Source organism: Cucurbita pepo, chromosome LG13, assembly GCF_002806865.2.
Source record: "Cucurbita pepo subsp. pepo cultivar mu-cu-16 chromosome LG13, ASM280686v2, whole genome shotgun sequence".
NCBI lineage: Eukaryota > Viridiplantae > Streptophyta > Magnoliopsida > Cucurbitales > Cucurbitaceae > Cucurbita > Cucurbita pepo.
In genome coordinates this window covers 649,303-667,197 of record NC_036650.1, presented here as the reverse complement: position 1 = coordinate 667,197, position 17,895 = coordinate 649,303, and the positions used below count along the sequence as shown (strand labels likewise).

General features: G+C 36.3%; 5 protein-coding genes, 1 long non-coding RNA gene and 4 other non-coding genes across 12 annotated transcripts; 4 read left to right on the top strand and 6 right to left on the bottom strand.

Moving 5' to 3' along the window:
• Window positions 1–612: 612 nt before the first annotated feature.
• On the bottom strand, window positions 613–1,360 carry LOC111808954 (ethylene-responsive transcription factor ERF106-like). Its single transcript, XM_023695207.1, has one exon. The coding sequence runs from the start codon at window positions 1,216–1,218 to the stop codon at window positions 736–738; it is 483 nt and encodes a 160-aa protein (XP_023550975.1). The 5' UTR covers window positions 1,219–1,360; the 3' UTR covers window positions 613–735.
• A 3,374-nt stretch (window positions 1,361–4,734) lies between these two features.
• LOC111808215 (ethylene-responsive transcription factor ERF105-like) lies at window positions 4,735–5,522 on the bottom strand. Its single transcript, XM_023694060.1, has one exon. It carries the CDS (start codon window positions 5,448–5,450, stop codon window positions 4,776–4,778), a length of 675 nt encoding a protein of 224 aa, XP_023549828.1. The 5' UTR covers window positions 5,451–5,522; the 3' UTR covers window positions 4,735–4,775.
• Window positions 5,523–7,868: 2,346 nt separating this feature from the next.
• On the top strand, window positions 7,869–11,036 carry LOC111807981 (protein KOKOPELLI-like). Of its 3 annotated transcripts, none has more exons than XM_023693729.1 (4): window positions 7,869–7,923; window positions 8,165–8,266; window positions 8,668–8,745; window positions 8,851–11,035. In XM_023693729.1, the coding sequence occupies exons 2-4, from the start codon at window positions 8,171–8,173 to the stop codon at window positions 10,144–10,146; spliced, it is 1,470 nt and encodes a 489-aa protein (XP_023549497.1). In that variant the 5' UTR covers window positions 7,869–7,923; window positions 8,165–8,170; the 3' UTR covers window positions 10,147–11,035. The 3 variants fall into 3 exon arrangements, with proteins under 3 accessions (XP_023549497.1, XP_023549496.1, XP_023549498.1); XM_023693728.1 differs by having other exon boundaries at window positions 7,887–7,923; window positions 8,146–8,266; window positions 8,851–11,036; XM_023693730.1 differs by lacking the exon at window positions 7,869–7,923 and having other exon boundaries at window positions 8,182–8,266; window positions 8,536–8,745; window positions 8,851–11,033.
• On the bottom strand, window positions 10,560–10,656 carry LOC111809481. Its single transcript, XR_002817250.1, has one exon. It is a non-coding gene; the product is annotated as a small nucleolar RNA snoR31/Z110/Z27 (small nucleolar RNA).
• LOC111807982 (stellacyanin-like) lies at window positions 10,561–12,816 on the bottom strand. The gene is made up of 2 exons (XM_023693731.1): window positions 12,632–12,816; window positions 10,561–11,872 (listed from the first exon to the last, which is right to left on the bottom strand). The coding sequence occupies exons 1-2, from the start codon at window positions 12,804–12,806 to the stop codon at window positions 11,481–11,483; spliced, it is 567 nt and encodes a 188-aa protein (XP_023549499.1). The 5' UTR covers window positions 12,807–12,816; the 3' UTR covers window positions 10,561–11,480.
• On the bottom strand, window positions 10,943–11,041 carry LOC111809482. The gene has a single exon (XR_002817251.1). It is a non-coding gene; the product is annotated as a small nucleolar RNA Z107/R87 (small nucleolar RNA).
• A 932-nt stretch (window positions 12,817–13,748) lies between the features above and the next one.
• Window positions 13,749–14,603, top strand: LOC111808103. The gene is made up of 2 exons (XR_002817025.1): window positions 13,749–13,876; window positions 14,245–14,603. It is a non-coding gene; the product is annotated as an uncharacterized LOC111808103 (long non-coding RNA).
• On the top strand, window positions 14,048–14,140 carry LOC111809483. The gene has a single exon (XR_002817252.1). It is a non-coding gene; the product is annotated as a small nucleolar RNA snoR31 (small nucleolar RNA).
• On the top strand, window positions 14,259–14,352 carry LOC111809484. The gene has a single exon (XR_002817253.1). It is a non-coding gene; the product is annotated as a small nucleolar RNA snoR31 (small nucleolar RNA).
• A 258-nt stretch (window positions 14,604–14,861) lies between the features above and the next one.
• LOC111808102 (L10-interacting MYB domain-containing protein-like) lies at window positions 14,862–16,959 on the bottom strand. The gene is made up of 3 exons (XM_023693909.1): window positions 16,859–16,959; window positions 15,607–15,964; window positions 14,862–15,536 (listed from the first exon to the last, which is right to left on the bottom strand). Exons 2-3 carry the CDS (start codon window positions 15,961–15,963, stop codon window positions 14,985–14,987), a joined length of 909 nt encoding a protein of 302 aa, XP_023549677.1. The 5' UTR covers window position 15,964; window positions 16,859–16,959; the 3' UTR covers window positions 14,862–14,984.
• Between the last annotated feature and the right edge of the window lie 936 nt (window positions 16,960–17,895).

Sequence of the window (17,895 nt, the reverse complement as noted above, 5' to 3'; positions counted from 1 at the left end):
TTTTTTTTTTTTTTTTTTTTTTTTTTTTTTTTNTTTTTTTTTTTTTTTTTAATGTTTGAATTGATCTACCTGTCATATATCGCAAAATTTATATAGAAAAAGGGATGGAAACTCGATATAACGAAGTAATTAATGTATACTTATTTCTTTTTTATTTTGTTTTCCTCTCGACCCGATGAACACTTCCAATACTTCACCATATTGATTTCACAACTCTACTCTTTTTTGCAGCTTTCGATCTCTTGCACGATATACTTGAAAAAATTTGATTTTGCTTGCTTCTCTTTTTCAATTTTAAAGAAATAGATTGAGTGAGAATTTGACTTTTACTAATGACTAAAGTGTACGAGCGTCTAACTACTAAAGTTGCGAGATTGAAAAACCCGTAGGACTAAGCTCTCTAGATTATGCTAACTTGCATTTGAAATCGTTTTTAAAATTATCGACAATAAAAAATAATTTAAAATTGTGACTAAAATTAAATTTTATGGTGTAACAAGTTTAGTTTATGTGATTTCAATTTTATAATAATTTATTTTTCTATAAAAAAGATTAAATTGATTTATGTTTGAAGACTAAATTGAGCAATTTTAGAATCAAATTAAACCAAAATTATAATTTAATATACAATTTTTTTTATTATCCAAATGTAAAGATTATTTCTAAAAAAGCATTCTTAAAAGATTTAAGATTAAAGGAAATTCTTGGATTTGAGGGTATTTGTTTTCATCTCCTTCAATTTACCGTCGTCTCTCGTCTCTTCTTCCGCCCATTACTCGGCGGCGGGTCGGAATTTCCGGCATCCAAGGGAAAATTCAACTTAGCCTTTCTTCCTCTTAATTTAAATGCAGCGGAATCATAAGCCCTAGCCGCATCCACATCCGAATCGAAAGTCCCCAACCAAACTCTACTCCCTTTCCTACTCGGATCTCGGATCTCCGCCGCGAACTTCCCCCACGGCCGCCGCCGTACCCCTCTGTAACGCCTCCCGCCATCGGAACGTAAGCCCGCCTCGGGCGAGCTCGACCGCGTCGATTGTCGTTCCTGGTGACTTCTCGAATCTTGAATCGGAGACTCTTCCTCTTCCGACGGTTTCATGTACTCGAAATCTTCGAATTCGAATTTGATCGGCGGGAGCGAGAACAACGCCGGCGGTGGTGAGTGGAATTCGAATTCTAGGAGATTGAAGAAGGAATCGGAGTCTTGAAGTAGTTCCATTTTTGTGAGCTTCAAATTTGGGGATGAGATAGGGTAGTATTTATAGTGGACGGAATTAACACGGGAAAGAGTACAGAGAGATTTCTCTTCGGTAGAATTATATTCTTTATCCTCGTCTCGATCTCGAGCTAATATTTTTAAAAATCTATTCTCATCTCGATCTAAGCTAAAATTCTTTAAAATGGATTTTATATAAATTTATGACCGAAAATGACGCAACGTGATAGAACCTCTATATACGTTTTACTCGTGTTCATGACTATCGAGTAAGTTATACGTTTTACTCGTGTTCGTGATGGGAATGAGTGAAAAAGTAGAGAGAGATTCGTTCCCATTAACTAAACCGAGTCGGGAGACAAAAACTATATTCCATGTCAGCACCCCTACCAAATATCCACCCTCCCCGCTCAATTAAATTAGTATAATTACAAGAAAAATGGGAGAAAAATGAAAATTATCCGTTATTTTTCTTATAATTATACTAATCTGATTGAGTCGAGCATAGATTTTTCTTTTGTTCCCATTAACAAAACGGAGTCGGGAGGCAGACTATATTCCGTGTCAGCACCCCTACCAAATCCCCGCCCTTCCCGCTTGATTAAATTAGTATAATTATAAGAAAAATGGGAGAAAAATGAAAATTATCCGTTATTTTTCTTATAATTATACTAATATGATCGAGCCGAGCACAGATTTTTCTTACGACTACGCCTTTGAAATCATTTTCGCCTTACTTGACCCGAGACTCTCGGACATAACTCTCTATTTTTCTCGCTATATCGCTATACATATAGGATCACGTGATCCCGATAAAAAAAATAAAAAATAAAAAAATGGAAGGAAGGTTGTCCCAAACAAACGTGGGGGGTCACATGAATTAATAGCATTCCCATCCCAAGTTGCTCTTATTTAATATCATTTACGAAGCAACCGCACACGTCTTTCACTCCAAAACAAACCTCAACCTTATCTCTTCCTCTTACCATCTCCATCACCAAGTTGACTTCTTTCTCCTTCTTAATTAACAAAATTAGCGGTATACACGGGTTAGATCCGAGAAATCTTTTAGACCCATCTTAAATTTCGGGTTTGTTCGGTTGGTGACTCGAGCAAATTGAATAGATTTCACAACTCAATCCTCTATTTTCAAGTTCGGTTATACAAAACTCAAAACCACTGATAGCAGATATCGTTTGCCTTGACTCATTACGTATTGTCGTCTGCTAAGGAGAGGTTTCCACAGCCTTATAAGAAACGTTTCGTTCCCCTCTCCAACTGATGTGGGATCTCATATGGGTTGTCGGGTTTTTTTTATATATATATATATAATTATTTCACTAATATCGATTACAAATGTCAAATGTTCTTAATTTCCATAATAATCTTAAAATTAGGGTTGGGTTTTAACCCTATTTTCGGGTTGGTCGGGTGGACCCGATAAAAATAAATCTCAACCCACGAACCTACCCGAATTTTCGTTTTTCTAAAAATTCAATCCGACCCAAACCCCAAAAAAAGCTAACCCAACTGAACTTGTATGGTTTAGATTGAGTAATCTAAGCTGGTCAGGTTCTTAAGCCATACGAACACCTATAAATAAATATGATGTTAATTTAAATATTTTACGTTTTTTCAGAAATTCACGTTCTCGTCGATATTTTTATGATAACCATGGATTATATGATTTGATTTGATGTAGTATTTACTTTTTATGGGGCCTATGTCTCCCGAAAAGGTCAATCTAGTCCCTATAGAATTTATTGTATTACAATTTTGATCTCTATATTTAAAGGGTCGTTTTTCAGTAAGGTCCTTGAATATTTACAACATTTTTTTTTAATTATATCTTACTAGACACTCTTGTCGTGAACGACACGTAACAATTATCTATCGTCGAAGGTCATCTTATAATATGACATTTTGATTTCCAATATGTCGAGTAGAAAAAAAAATGATATTGTCCTCTTTGGGCTTTCCCTTTCGGACTTTAAAACAAGTAGGTTTCCACACCCTTATAAACGGTGTTTTGTTCTCCTACCCAACCAATGTGGGACATCATAATCCACCCCTCTTCGGGTCCAGCGTCCTCGCTGACACTCGTTCCTTTCTCCAATCAATGTGGGACCCCCTCCAAATCCACCCCTCTTCGGGGTCCAGTGTCCTCGCTGACACTCATTCCTTTCTCCAATCGACGTGGGACCCCCTCCACATCCACCCCTTTGGGGCCCAACGTTCTTACTAGCACACCACCTCGTGTCTACCTCCCTTCAGAGAACAACGAGAAGGCTGCTGACACATCGTCCAATGTCTAGCTCTGATACCATTTGTAACGACCCAGATCCACCGCTAACAGATATTGACCTCTTTGGACTTTCCCTTTCAGGTTTCCCTCAAGGCTTTAAAACACATATGGTAGGGGAAGGTTTCCACACCCTTATAAACAGTGTTCTGTTCTCTTCCCCAACCAACTCAGGACATCACAGAAATCGAAAGTTTAGGGACTTATTAGATAAAATATATAAAGTTGAGGACTAAACTACCCGTTTAAGTAAACGACTAAAATTGATACCGTAACAATTTAATATACAAAATTTAGGTACAAAAATGATATTTTAAATAATCCCATAAAAAAAAAAAAATCAAAAGGGACAAAAGAGGAATAAAAATAAGAGAAATGAAAAGGATATTATTGTTTGGGGGGACAATGTCTATGTCATGCAACTTGTGAGGGTTTTGGTTTTAGAAGTCAAGTTGATAATAGACCATAAGAAAGCGACTCTTAGTACCCACAAAATTTAAACCACTCGAAACTATGGGTATCGATATAAGCGGTTTTAGCTAATCTAATATCATGTAAATATCGACGTTTCAATTATACGAACACTCGTAGATCTATAATTTCATACTCATTGATATTCGTTGATGTCAGTTCATATATAGTTTAAAAAAAAGTCGAAAGTTGAGACGAGCTCAATCTCGAGCCATTCCGACTTCCACGTATATATATTTAATTTACTTTCTAATTTAGTTAAACCTCGGGAATTGTCTCTATTATTATAAATCATAATCATTGAGTACAAAACTGAGTGTTAAAGATGTTCTTTTGGTCAATTCTTTTCCGAGCATTTTTCTAGGTAATTTATTAAAATATTTTATTAACAATTAATTAATTAATTAATTAATTTTAGGTTATTTAATTACTGAATAAATAGCGGAGAAAGCCGATATTATTGTTGGTATAAACAGTAAGTATTAACTCGAATATAATTAATATTATTTTTAAATAATAATATTATTATAAGATAATCCATTGCCCAATTTTCTTATTAGGCATTCAACCTTTACAACACATCGACTAAATAAAATTCAAAATTTCCCAATTCAATAAATGAATAAAGAAATAATTTCTTTTTTGTTTTTTTTTTAATTTTTTTTTAATTTTTTTTAAATTTTATTATTTTTTATTTTTTATTTTTCTCGTCAACTTGGATAATGCTTATGTTCACCATCGCAAAGTTTTACAAGTTTTTTTTTTTAAATTATTATTATTTTTTTAATTATATGACTGTGCATTGAGGATATCCCATTAACGGCGATAACGGCGGCACGCTAAAAATCCCATTCATATCACAATCCCAAACCGTCGCCCAACATGACGGCGTCAACGGACAAACGCTCGCCGGAATTTCTTTCTCTGTTGTTTCCGGCGACTCTTCTTTCTTCACCGTCTTGTTCCCTAATTCCACAGCCTCATTTTCTCTCCTCCTTTTCCGGCCAACCTCCGCCTTCAACGGCGGCTCTTCCACCTCTTTTCCAGCTTCAAGAGGAAAATTCAAAATCGCTTTACTTCCCCTCATCTTGAAAGCAGCTCTGTCATAAGCTTTCGCAGCTTCAATGGCGGTATCATAAGTCCCAAGCCAAACACGAGCTCCACGTTTATTGGGGTCTCGAATCTCCGCCGCGAATTTCCCCCACGGCCGCCGGCGTACTCCCCTGTAATGCCGGCTCATACCCACATCGGATTTGGGTTCAACAGAGTAAATCTTGGGCGGAATCGCCACGTTTAGCGACGGCCGCCGGGGACTAACCTTTAAAGGGGCGGCGGAGATTTGAGGCTTTACTCCATTGTTGTTGAAGTTGAGACTTGAAGTGAAAGCTTCAATGGAGTTGAAATCGTTGAGGAGATGTTGGCTGATGAGATCTAAAGTGGAAGCGTCGTCCATGGAAGCCATTAATGGCGGATGAAATTTGAAGAAGAAGAAGATTTTGAGTGGAAATTTGGGAGTGAAGAAATGGAGTTTATAAAGGGGAGGAGAAAGGAGGTTTCCATGGAGGTTCGGGGAAAGGGAGAGGAAGGGGCATAATTTGGGGGAGATGAGGGTAAAAGGGTAATTTCATGTGGGCTCCACGAATGATTTGGGATTTCCAGGGAGCTTCGTACGGGTTGGATTATGTTTTTACTTTTTGTTGAAAAAAGAAAATAAAAATTCACTTTTTTTAATTTTTATTATATNAAAAAAAAAAAAAAAAAAAAAAAAAAAAAAAAAACTAAAAAATCTATTTTTTATATTTTAATTGTTTGAATTTTGATTCATTTGAAGACCATAGAATTTGTTACGTAGACGAGTCTGATACGATTAATAATATTATATATATATATATATATATATATATATATATATCCAAAAAATTATAAAAAAACAAAAAAAAATAATTACTATTTAAAAAATATCTTTTGGTAATTTATGTTAATTTTCTATTGATTAAAAAAAACTAACACTAAAGAAAATAGATTTATAAATTTTAGGGTTTATTTGATTTTAAACTCTAAATTTATAAAATATCTATTTTAGTCCTCATATTTTTAAAAATAATTAATTAAATTTTTAAATTTTTAAAATTTATAATATATTTATAAATTAGTTTTGGTTATGAATATTAGGTAAATAAGAATTAAAATGATTATATTTTATAATATATGAACTAATAACTGAAGGTTTGAAGCTTATTATAATTAAAATTTGAAGCATTGACAAAATTAGCATAGAGCTACAAAAAGACAATAATATCCACGTGGGTTCCACGTGGTCGGCTGAGAAGTTGGCGGCTTCAAGAGATCTAATATTTAATTATTTACGTTTACTAAATTATATTTGAATTATTTATTTTAAAAAAAAAAAAACGGTTAAAAGTATTGTTCTAGAAGGGCATTGTATTTGGGAGCAGCCCACTTGAGAGAGCCGAGTTGCGTAGAAGCCTTTAATTAAATGGGCCCTCCCTTGTACTAAAGTGAATGAATTTGACCATTTTCTTTCCCATAATGGGACCCTTTCATGTTTGATAATCTTCCCTCCTCATCTATTTCAACTTTTCTCCATGTATTTGCTTCTAGAAGCCATTGCTTTTGTTCGTACGTCTCTTTAGATTAGCTCGTTTCGGTCTCGGAAAGTGTAGAGAAGAGGATTAGGACAACTAATAGTGTTTTGGGTTGAGGGTTGACCTGTTCTTGAGAAGGATGGTGCACGTTGGCCTCGACCTATCTAGCCGAGGTTGAGGAGGATAGTTGAGCTTGGCATAATTGCCTCCTCCTCCGGGATCTGATCAAAATAGGTAATGGTCAAATGGTCAATTTGACTTAGTATTGTGCGGAGATTAAAGGGGATATCCTGGCTGCAAAGGTGGTAGACTATAAATACCCATGTTATGTAAAAATTAGATGAGTGAATGAATGAAATTGAGATCTCGAATTCGGAGTTCATTTCTAAGTTTCAAACAATTCTTGTGTAGATTCCATCTAAGCCCTTTAATCAAATTTAGAACAAGATTCCAAATCTAGCTTCTATCTCAGATTAAGAGTTTATCTAATTCTAGCATCTCTTGGTTGATCCGCTTATGTATAATGAGGTGTTAATAATTATGTATAATGAGGTGTTAATAAGGCTTGTTAAAACAAAAGCTTGGATCGTGAGGATTAGGGTTAACAAGGCTTGTTAAAACAAAAGCTTGGATCGTGAGGATTAGGGTTGTCTTATCAGCCTCGACCCCTTTTGTATGAACCCATCGATTCTCTTCTTAGATTCAATTTTCAATAAGCAACTGGGCCTTCCCCTTTTGTATGAACCCATCGATTCTCTTCTTAGATTCAATTTTCAATAAGCAACTGGGCCTTGACCTCTGCTTTCATGTGTGAGTTTGTTATAAACAATTATGCAACACTCATTCTCAACATTGAGTGAATCAACCAATTTAAACTCGGGTTGTCGTTGGACGAACGACGAATACCCAAACTTCTGGATTTGGTTTCAGAAGAAGATTTATAAATCGGGGTAAAGAGATTTTGAAAGGAACGTTGAAAGTAATATTACAAACTAACAAGCAAGAAAGACAACACGTAGAATTGAAGAATTGACGACTAGTTACAATCCACTAGTAGGCATTTCATGTTTGCACTTACATGATTTTTCATTTTTTAAAAATACAATAATAAAACAATAATCATCAAAAGCCGGAATAACTAGAATTTTTAAATTTGGGGTAAGTTTGAATTATATATAAAATAAAATAAAATAAAAAGTAAAAATAAAATAAAAAAATCAACCGGCGGTAGAAGCGCTTCAACATATATCTGTTCAACTCCTCAACGAGTAACCGAAAAATTGAAGGACGAATCGAAGTTTTACGAATGCCAGAAACGAGAGAAAATTTGTAAGTATATTCTTCTTATCCATTCGTTCATTGTCCTTTGCCTTTTCTGCTACTCGATTTCGGAATCGGAATAGTATCATTAATCTACAGAGTATTTGTAATTGTAAATTATGTTCATGTTGTCTTCAGATTCATCCTGCCCTAATTTTTCTACCATCAGTTTGATACACATTGTTTTCGTTAGTTGCTACCCGAGTTGAGTTTATTCTGAAGCTTGAGTAGTTGGCCTGTAATTTCTCAGGCAAATATGGATGTTGATGAGTCATATCTTGATCTCCTAGCTCTGAGGGAATTATACATCCTACTCCTGAACAGTTGTTTGCGAGACGCACCTTCAGAACTTGTAAGCCTCCCTGGATTAGTCATCTCGTTCTTCTTCTCGTTTCATTTATAGTTTTTCGAATTCTACGTCATTTTAAGCTTGTTTTCACTTTAAACGACTTGACGAAAATCTGCTTCATTCAAATTTCAATTCAGAAGTGTTTTTTGTCGATATAATTTAAGAAACTTCATTCCGATTCCATAAATGCAATCGTAAGAACCAGACTTGTTCAACCATTATACTCATAGTCTGATCTTATCAAGCATGAAACTATCTTACCGAACTTGCAGATCAGTAGATTTCGGCTACCTTGTGATTTCTATATGGATTTAGCATGATAGAGATTGTGAGATAAGGCTGTTTGAGTGAGTTTTCTACTTGAACATTTGAGTGTTTTAGTTTGGCTTTTATTGTCAAAGCAGCTGGATGAAAGGGCACAGATTTTATTGAAGAATTTGCTCGATGAGGCTACTGCTGAAGTTCTTGAGTTTCTCCCAAAGGTTTATATTTCATTCTGCTTAGAAAAACAAAAACAAGAAAAATAGTTCAAGTTCTAATTTCATGAAGCTGTCTAGTAACATGCATTCCCTTTTGAGTTTGTGCAGAACATGGCAACAGACTCCGGCATTTTTTACAAATTTCTACACAAAGATGATAAACAGTCTAAGCCACTGGACGAAAAAGTTGTAGAATGGATGAAACACATCCCAAAGAGGGCCAGAGGTTCAGCTTCAAATGCTACGACTGACTTAATATTACAGGGCATCAGTTCAGCACTCAGAAGAATTGAACACCACATTCTATCACTGCAACGATATACAAGTCAAAGTAAAAGAAGCCATATCAGTTACTGTGGGCGGTCTGTTCTTGAAGGGAATGAGACATTAAACCGCCAGAAAGTTCAGTCAAGGACAGATCACTCAACTATAAGCGCCAGACAGATAAAAGGTCATCTTGTTGGTGGACAGAATGTTAAGGCGGTAGTGACACCCCATTGCTCTGAGTTCGTTCATGGATTCAGATTGCCTCTGAGTCAAGGCAATGAAGAGGGCAGGAAACCACTTGCCGTTGAAACTCACCTATCCAAACAACACAAATTTGTAAACCCAATGACTCTGATAGATAAATCTGGAGGTTCAGTAGGATCTAAGGCAACAATCATGCCCAGAAAAAAACCAAGTCAAAGTCGTGTAAAGAGGAGCCAAAATTCATATGGTCCTCATATGGTAATGAAGCCAACTTTGTTGGACCATCCCTCCAGGGAAGTAAGAAAGGAGAGAACCCATAACAAGACCCATTTGGCCACTCAGCAAGAATCAGAATTCACAGATTCAGCGTCTTCTTCAAGTTGGACAACTCAACAGACCAGTGAAAGTGAAACCCTTGATGACTTTTCTTCCCCAAGCCACCAAGATGAACCGCCAGCAAATAGTTCAGAGGCAAGTAGTAGCAGATACAGCCATGGGAAAAAAGAGTCCAAGAGAGCAATAGGACGGTTCAAGAGACTCAAAAACAAACTAGGCATTATCTTCGACCACCACCATTATCACCACCACCACCATAACAGCCATAGCTTCATGTGGAATCGGGTAAGAAAAATCTTCCATCCAACAAATAACAAAAAACTAACTAGTACGGAAGATAGATATGAGAAGGTAGTAGAGAATACAGCAATCAGAAGCGAGTGTCGCACGAATCAAGTTGGGAAGTTTCAGGCGCTTGCTAAAGAGCTTCGAAGCCATGTACGGAGATCGAAAGCTCTGAAAAAGAAAGATCCATTGGAGATGAAATGTGGGAAGAAGGGTGTAAAGAAATTGCATTGGTGGAAGCTGCTTCGTAATCAACATGGAATAGGGTTCCACAATAAAAGGCGTATTAGAAGAATTAAGGTACGTAAATAGAAAATCTCAGCTACAACTGGTTTACGGTTATTGATTATATTCCAATTTTTAAAATCAAAGTTTCTTCTTCAGAACATAATGTTTGGAAATCAAAGTTTGTTCTTCAGAACATAGTACTGATTTGAAATTGTTTTTAATACTCTTATTTCATGTTCTAAGATATATTAATTTTGTTGTTCAATTTATTTTAAATAACATCTTTGGTCCTCCAATTGATTACTGAACTCCATCATGCCTGATAACAAAAATCCAAAATCCTTTACAGTAGACCGACAGAGATCTTCCCTATCACCTCTTTGTCGATTTAGGAAATATAATCGACTCCAATTTCATCAGAAAATGTCAAAACACTTTTAAAAAGACTGACTTGAGGCTTTTTTTATAAAGATAAAAAAACCCAGATGGAAATATGTATCATCATCAGAAAGGAAATTTTGTTCTCATCCACAGCATGGCTTTACTGTGTAGGAAGGTGTCCTAAGATTATTCCTCATTTCATCACTTGATGAACATTAAAGACTTGAAAGTACAATGAAAATCAACAATTCAGACAAACAAAAGAAACAAAACTCGATTTGGAAGAGTTTTGAAAAGTTGGAAAAGAGAATGGAATACTCAGAAGGCAATGGAGATTATTAGGTTCGATTCTGCCAGCAGATTCTCCTCAATGGATATCAGAAGAGGGAGCTTCTTTATCCTCATTGTAACCTTCCCTTTCCCAAAAGAAACACAACAACAAACAAAACCAGCCTCATTTCTTTCAAACAGAGAGAATGAAAACATAAAAAACAGAGGAGATGGCTCAGTTTCGAAAGTAATCGACACGCAAGTTTCGAAAAGAAACCTGCATTCCGGTCTGTTGAGCTTGATCTTTTAGGAAATCATCAAAGCCACCATTCGTACATATAATCAGAAAACAATGAAATTCATCCATAAACAAGTCGATCTATCAAGAACACAAACAATTTCAAACAGAGATGGAGAATCCAGAATTTTCAAACGGAGCTAAGAAGCAACAAAATCGAACAATCTAAGCCTGAAAACTGTGGCCGCCGCTGAAATCAAAAGAATGGTGACTGAAGCGATGAGAAAAGATTGATTCTGCTCCGTGGGTTTAAATAGGGGGGGAAGAGGTAACTGAGTACTGGAATTAGGGTTTCTGTTTCCGCCGCTAGGCTTTCGGCTGGGCTCGTCCTTGAAGAAGCCCAATGCCCCCAATCTAATTGGGCTTCCAAGTTCGGCCCAAATAAACAAAAACTTAAATAAAATATCAAAATATAACATTTAACAAATATTATCCAATATAAATAATATAATATAAAACAAATAAAAACTCAAATATTATATATAAAGGCCAAGGAGATGACATAACACGCAAAGACAATCCCAAGTGCCTCTTTTCCTCCGATCACAAGCCGAGTCGAGCCGCTCGGAACGCCATCGTTGTCGGTTTTGGAGGAGGGCCGAGGGAGGCCGTTAGACTGCGGCGGTGGCTGAGGAGCGGCGGCCGGGGAGAATGATTGGTTGTTCTCGACGTTGACTTGCATCTTCATTCCGCCGAGACAGAGCAACCTGTTGCCGGAAACGAAGAATCTTTGGCCGGGCTGCGACAGCGTGACGGTAGTGTTTCCGTTTGTGTAGGCTTTTAGAACGTTGGTGGTGTTGCAGGTATTGTAATTCTCTCTCGTCACTTCATTTAAGCTTTGCGACGACGAGTATTGGAACACTGTATATATAGAGAGAATTAGAAGATGGTTAGACGAACACGACTCTCGCAATGGTATGATATTGTTCACTTTGAGCACAAGCTCTCATGGCTTTGCTTTGGGTATCCCGAAACGCCTTATACAAATGGAGATAATATTATTTGATTATAAACTCATGATCATTTCCTGAATTCACCTCTCTCTAATAGAGGCTCGACTCGTTTTCTTTTAGAGTCTTAGTCATTTTTTACCATGCCTTCGAAGAGCCTTGACTCCTTTTTCTTTTAGAGTCTTTTGTTCGTCATTTGAGGATTTTATTGACATGACTAAGTTTAGGACATGATATCAGATTATAAACCCATGATCATTCCCTAAATTCACCTCCTCTCAATCGAGTCTCGACTTCTTTTCTTATGTAGTCTTAGTCATTTTTTACCATGCCTTCGAGGAGCCTCGACTCCTTTCTCTTTTGGAGTTCTTTGTTCGACATTTGAGGATTCTATTGGGCATGACTCTGATACTATATTAGACAAACACGACTCTCTACAATGATATGATATTGTCCACTTTGAGCATAAGCTCTCATGACTTTGCTTTGGACTTCCCAAAAGGTCTCATATCAATGGAAAGAGTATTCTTTGATTATAAACTCATGATCATTTTCTAAATTAGCCGACGTGGAACTTTCATCATCCAACAAAAATTACATAGAGAAAGTACAGTAAACTCAACCGTGCATAGCCAAAAATGAATGTAAATGAACACAGATAAGATCGTACCAAGAACATCTCCCACATAGAACCTCTTGCCCTGAGACCAAGCGTCGAGATCGGTGCTGATATCCCAACCAGAAGTGTCTCCTACAATGTACGTTGTGGCATTGCAGCTCAATGCAAGCCCTCCAATGATCACCAACACATACACCCAAATGTTCTTTGCCATAGCCATAGCCATCGCTATTAGAATCACCCACTTTCCAATTTATACTTGAACGAAGCTTTCATTTCCTCTCTTTTTAGCTTACCTAACTCCGCCAACTTCCATTTCCTCCCCCTTGTTTATAAAGCCCAAGCAGCTAAACCTCCAACTCCAACCCCAACCAATTGTCTACCTCCTTTGACTTTTCGGATACTATCCCGTTGCTCCGTCGTTAGATATACAATAGACTCTTTAATGATACAATAGACTCCGTTAACTTTGAGGGTTCGTGATTTGATCCATGTTGAAGCCGAAAATGGGACGATTTAGCGGGCTAAAGTTATTCGAATAGGCTCATGAAAGTTTAGTAGGTTGCCTTGGTGAGCAAGTAGGTAGCCTAACGTTTGGTCACAATATTGCTCATGGGTATGACTTTCGGCTCCCTAGTAAAATAACCGATATTTTTTTATCTATGTCAATATTGAGCACGACTCGTGAAAAAAAAAGGCATGCGAGTATTTTCTTGTGTGAAAATTATTTTTATTGACTATATTCAATAAAAATTCATTACAAAATGTCGATAAGAATTAAATTATAATTATTGAACGTGTAGATACACTCATCGAGATATGAATGAGGCCTTCGAGAGTAGGCCCACTCAACTCCATTTACTTTCATAACCTCGATTTCTTTTTTATGAAATGTACATTTCACAAAAATTTGGATGAAAAATCTTATAGTTTTGTTTTTATAATATTGAAAAAATATCCAATTAAATTTTAATTGAAAAATAAAATTTCATTAATACGACGTCGTAAGAAGCAATTAATTGTTAATTCTTTTTTATCTTATTTTAAAACGTAAGCAGGGTATTATGGTAAGTTGCCAAATCCAGGGAGTCGGTCACGTGACCACCACGTGACCAAAACAAAAATTAGGGCAAAATCTTGTGCTCCATAAATCAGTGAAGCGGCCGAATGTGAAACTTCATAAACTTCCTTTGCCTCCCATTTCTCTGTTTTCTTCAATGGTTACAGTTTCGTTGATGTAGCTTCCCGTCTAATCTATTGCATCCTTATTCTTCTTCAAGGATGCTCTCTGTTCTTGTGAGTTTCTTCTGATTTTGCATGTTTTGATTTGGTTTTCCCGATTCTGTCTTGGATTGCCGTGAGTACCTGTTTTTTCGTTTCTTCTTCTTCTTTCGTCGATTTAATCTGTGACGCATTTCATGTGATTTCTTGTAAAATTTTTGTCGTAATGTTGTTTGGGCGAATTAGTGGATGAGGATGAAGCAATTACTATAATCCAACACTTGATCTGAGATAATGTATTCATTATCGGTTGATGCTACTGTTAGCTTCTGAATCTACTTTGCCGTGACTTCCTGTTTTTTTGTCGCTTCTTCTTCTTCTTTTGTAGATTTATCTGTGATGCATTTCATGTGATTTCTTGTACAATTTCTGTCGTAATGTAGTTTGCGCGAATTAGTGGATGAGGATGAAGCAATTACTATTAATCCAACACTTGATCTGAGATAATGTAATCATTATCTGTTGATGCTACTGTTAGCTTCTGAATCTACTTTCGTCTATCAATCCATCTCCGTTTTCTTCTCTGTTCTTTTTCTTTTCCTAGTTTTCTAATGTTGAATGCACAAGTTTAAATCTGTGTTGCGATTGACCGCTGCACCTGGATTATAGTATTCAAGCTTTAGTGTTTTCGCCACAATCATTACGTGGTTTGCTTTCATAGTGTGTGGTCTGATTTTTTGTTACATTTTTTTCTACAGTATTGTTTTCTTTGAGTAAAATATAGTTATTTGTTCTTCTACTATCTTGAATGACTTTTAAGGGTTTTTAAATAAAAAAATTGACGATGCATTTTGGTGTTCGCTTCCAATCCTAAGTGGCTTGACAGATTAACCAAGAACTATCCCTAGGAAATCACTGATTTGATCTAATCTTTAATTTTATTTAATCTAAGTTCTTAATTGAGTCAACAATATATCTCTGCATCGGGTAATGCATTGTTCAAATGGATTCAAATGATTCTCTCTCTTATTTCCAAAAAAATCATTTAAAAGCAAAATCATGGTAGAAAGGAGCAGCTAGCATTGATAAACCATGGATTTGCATTTACAACCCCATAGTTCTATTGATTACATCGGGTTAAACCCAAACTACTCTATATTTGTATGTATAATGTGCATTTATGTCAAACTCTTTTTTGTTTAAGCCATGTAATTTGAATCTCAGGCTTTCTTAAAGCAACAAACATCTCCCTATTTTCTCTTTTGATAAGGATATCAGCAGCCTTCATATACAACTCATCACCTTCCACAATTCCAGGCATCCCCCTTAAAGTTTCCATTACTTCAAGTGTACTACATCCTGGTAAATCTCTTCTTCTGTATTCTATGGCATCATAAAGACGATCTAATGCCTCGAACAACCTCGAAGAAGACGATCCAACTTTTGAATCTTGTACTTTTTTCCTCCTTTTCTCACTGCCTTGACTATAAGTTGCAGCACTCGTATTAACTTCATTAGTGTTAGTGTTACTTTGAACATTGTTAATAAACTCATTCTCATTCAACTTTGTGTCTCCTATTGTGTCATCACTTGAAGACTTATGTAAAACAACCCGAGTTGGGGTTGGCACCCATGCTCCTCCTCCATTGCCTGCTGCAACATCTTTAAAGAGAATGTTCAAGAGCTCCACATTTTGCAGTCCTTTTGCACGAAACTTAGTTGCCTCAGGAAGAATCTGTTAAATGATATCACATCGTTGGATTGAAAGTTAAGAATTGTCATAGGAATTCAAAGATGATTATTACCTTCAATTTGCTATCCCACCATTGACTAGTGGCATCAATGGTTTGCCTCTGAGTGTCCCATCCTAATTGTTTATCAGTTCCAATCAAATCATTCCAGACCTGCCTGTCTTTTTTGAGTGTCGTCCATTTGTTTTTGAGCTGCTTGTATCCGTAGTTTCTTCCTGTCTTTGCATGGAAGTTCTTAACTACATTCCTCCATCCAATTTTGGTAAAATGGCCATGAGGTCTATTCCCATTTAAAGTCTCAGTAATACAGACATTTATGAATGAATCAACAGTAACATCATCCCAAATTGCCTTTGTTTGCCTCTCCTTTTGCCTCTCCTTTTCATCACTGGCAGCTAAACTCTTGGACATTCTGATACGTAAATAGTAGATATGTAAATAGGAACATATAGACAAGTTTATCATGTAAAGAGCAAGAAATGATTCTATTTTCTCTGTGACCCAGCAGCTCATCCTTTTAGTGACTCAAATTCATACCCTTTTATTGAATAAGGGATAAACTTAGACATACTCTTTTATTGAATAAGGGATAAACTTAGACATACTGTAAATATGCCACTAAGAATATTAATCTACTTAATAATCTGATCAATTTGGACTATTCAACCCAAGTCATAAAAATTGGGTTGAATTGGATTATTTTTTTTTTTTTAGTTTGGTTGGGTTGAAGCTTTGCAACCCAACTAATCTGCTAATAGAGTTATAACTAATAACGATGCTAGTTCTATTTGTTAGATAAACATGACTCTCCAGAATGGTATGATATTGTCCGCTTTGAGCATAAGTTCTCATAACTTTACTTTGTCCAGGCCTCATACAACAGAGTATTCCTTGCCCTAAATTAGCACTATTAATCATCAACTCAAAATTTGACACGAAACCCGAATTTTTTAGTTTCAGTGTCATCATACATTATGAGTTAGACGAGAATAGTAATGAAAGGGCAATATGAATAAAGCCTGGACACATAGAATAGCAATCCCCTGTTTAAAAATATCAAGCACAGAATCCCAATTCTCTCTGCTCATCTGAACCCATTTGAAGAATAAAGGTTTCTAATACTAAAGTGATGCCAGAGGAACTGAACAATGAATGAGAAACAATGGTGAACAAACAGAGGGAAACAGTCCAATAAGTCCTTCGCCGATCAGAAAAAAGAGAATACAATTGTTTATTTCAACCAGAACAGAAAGAACGAAGAATCGAAATCAAAAAGGAGAAGAAAAAGAAAAAGTTAGAAGCGTACCTTAAGAAGAGAGTGAAGAGTGGAGTAATTAATGGGGAGAGCCGAGGAAGGAAGGCAGTGGCAGATTTATGGTAAACATTTGAAGAAGAAGAAGAAGAAGAAGNAAAAAAAAAAAAAAAAAAAAAAAAAAAAAAAAAAAAAAAAAAAAAAAAAAAAAAAAAAAAAAAAAAAAAAAAAGCCTAAAGGGTTCCAAAAGCACTTTCTATCATAATTTTTGACTCACCAAAACAATACGCACTCAACCCAACCCAATTCACTTCCACCGCTTTTGGTTCGGTTTAGTCAAAGGTTGTTAAAACGGTCTCAATCGGGTCGATCTCGAGAGTTTTTAATTGTAGGCTTTCATCGCATCCTAAGCTTTCATCATTCTCATGGAAAACATAGCAAGGATGAGTATAAAAATTATATTCCACTCTGTAGGCTTTCATCCACATCCTAAGCTTAATAGGTTCTCACGGCTCCTAATTGGCTCGGGGACATCTGGTTTTAATCTTAGTTCCATGGAACTTCACTGGCTTTCTATCCTTTCATTCGATACCTAAGAGTTCCTTAAGGCGAGTTGTAATGACCGATTATCTAGCTTAGGGGTGTGCTGAGTACCTTGTAAGCTCATTATAGTCCCCTGTGGAGAAGTGGCTACTCGCGAGTACCCACGCGTTGGCGGAGGTTCTGTAGTCACAGTTTAGGCACTCCGGTTCCGGTTAGTGAGTTAATTTGCTCGTGTGGACTGCAGGTTGGTTTGGGTTTGAAGGCGACACGTGACGCCATTTCGCTGGAGCTGCGTTGCTCTAGTCGACGCTTGACGTGTGTCCTCCGCCTGCCAAGCTGCGTTTCACCGCCTACTAGTGGCTGCTGGAATTTATTCTCTCTCCTGCAATTTGTAACACAAAACGATTTCTGATCAATTTCTTGGTTTTTTCCATTTTCATATCTTTCGATTAAGAGCTCAAATTTCATTGATCCCTTCATCAAAGCTTTAGATCGTGTTACAAGCTAAGTTTTGGTTTTTTTTTTCTTCTTGATTTTAGTCTCAACAT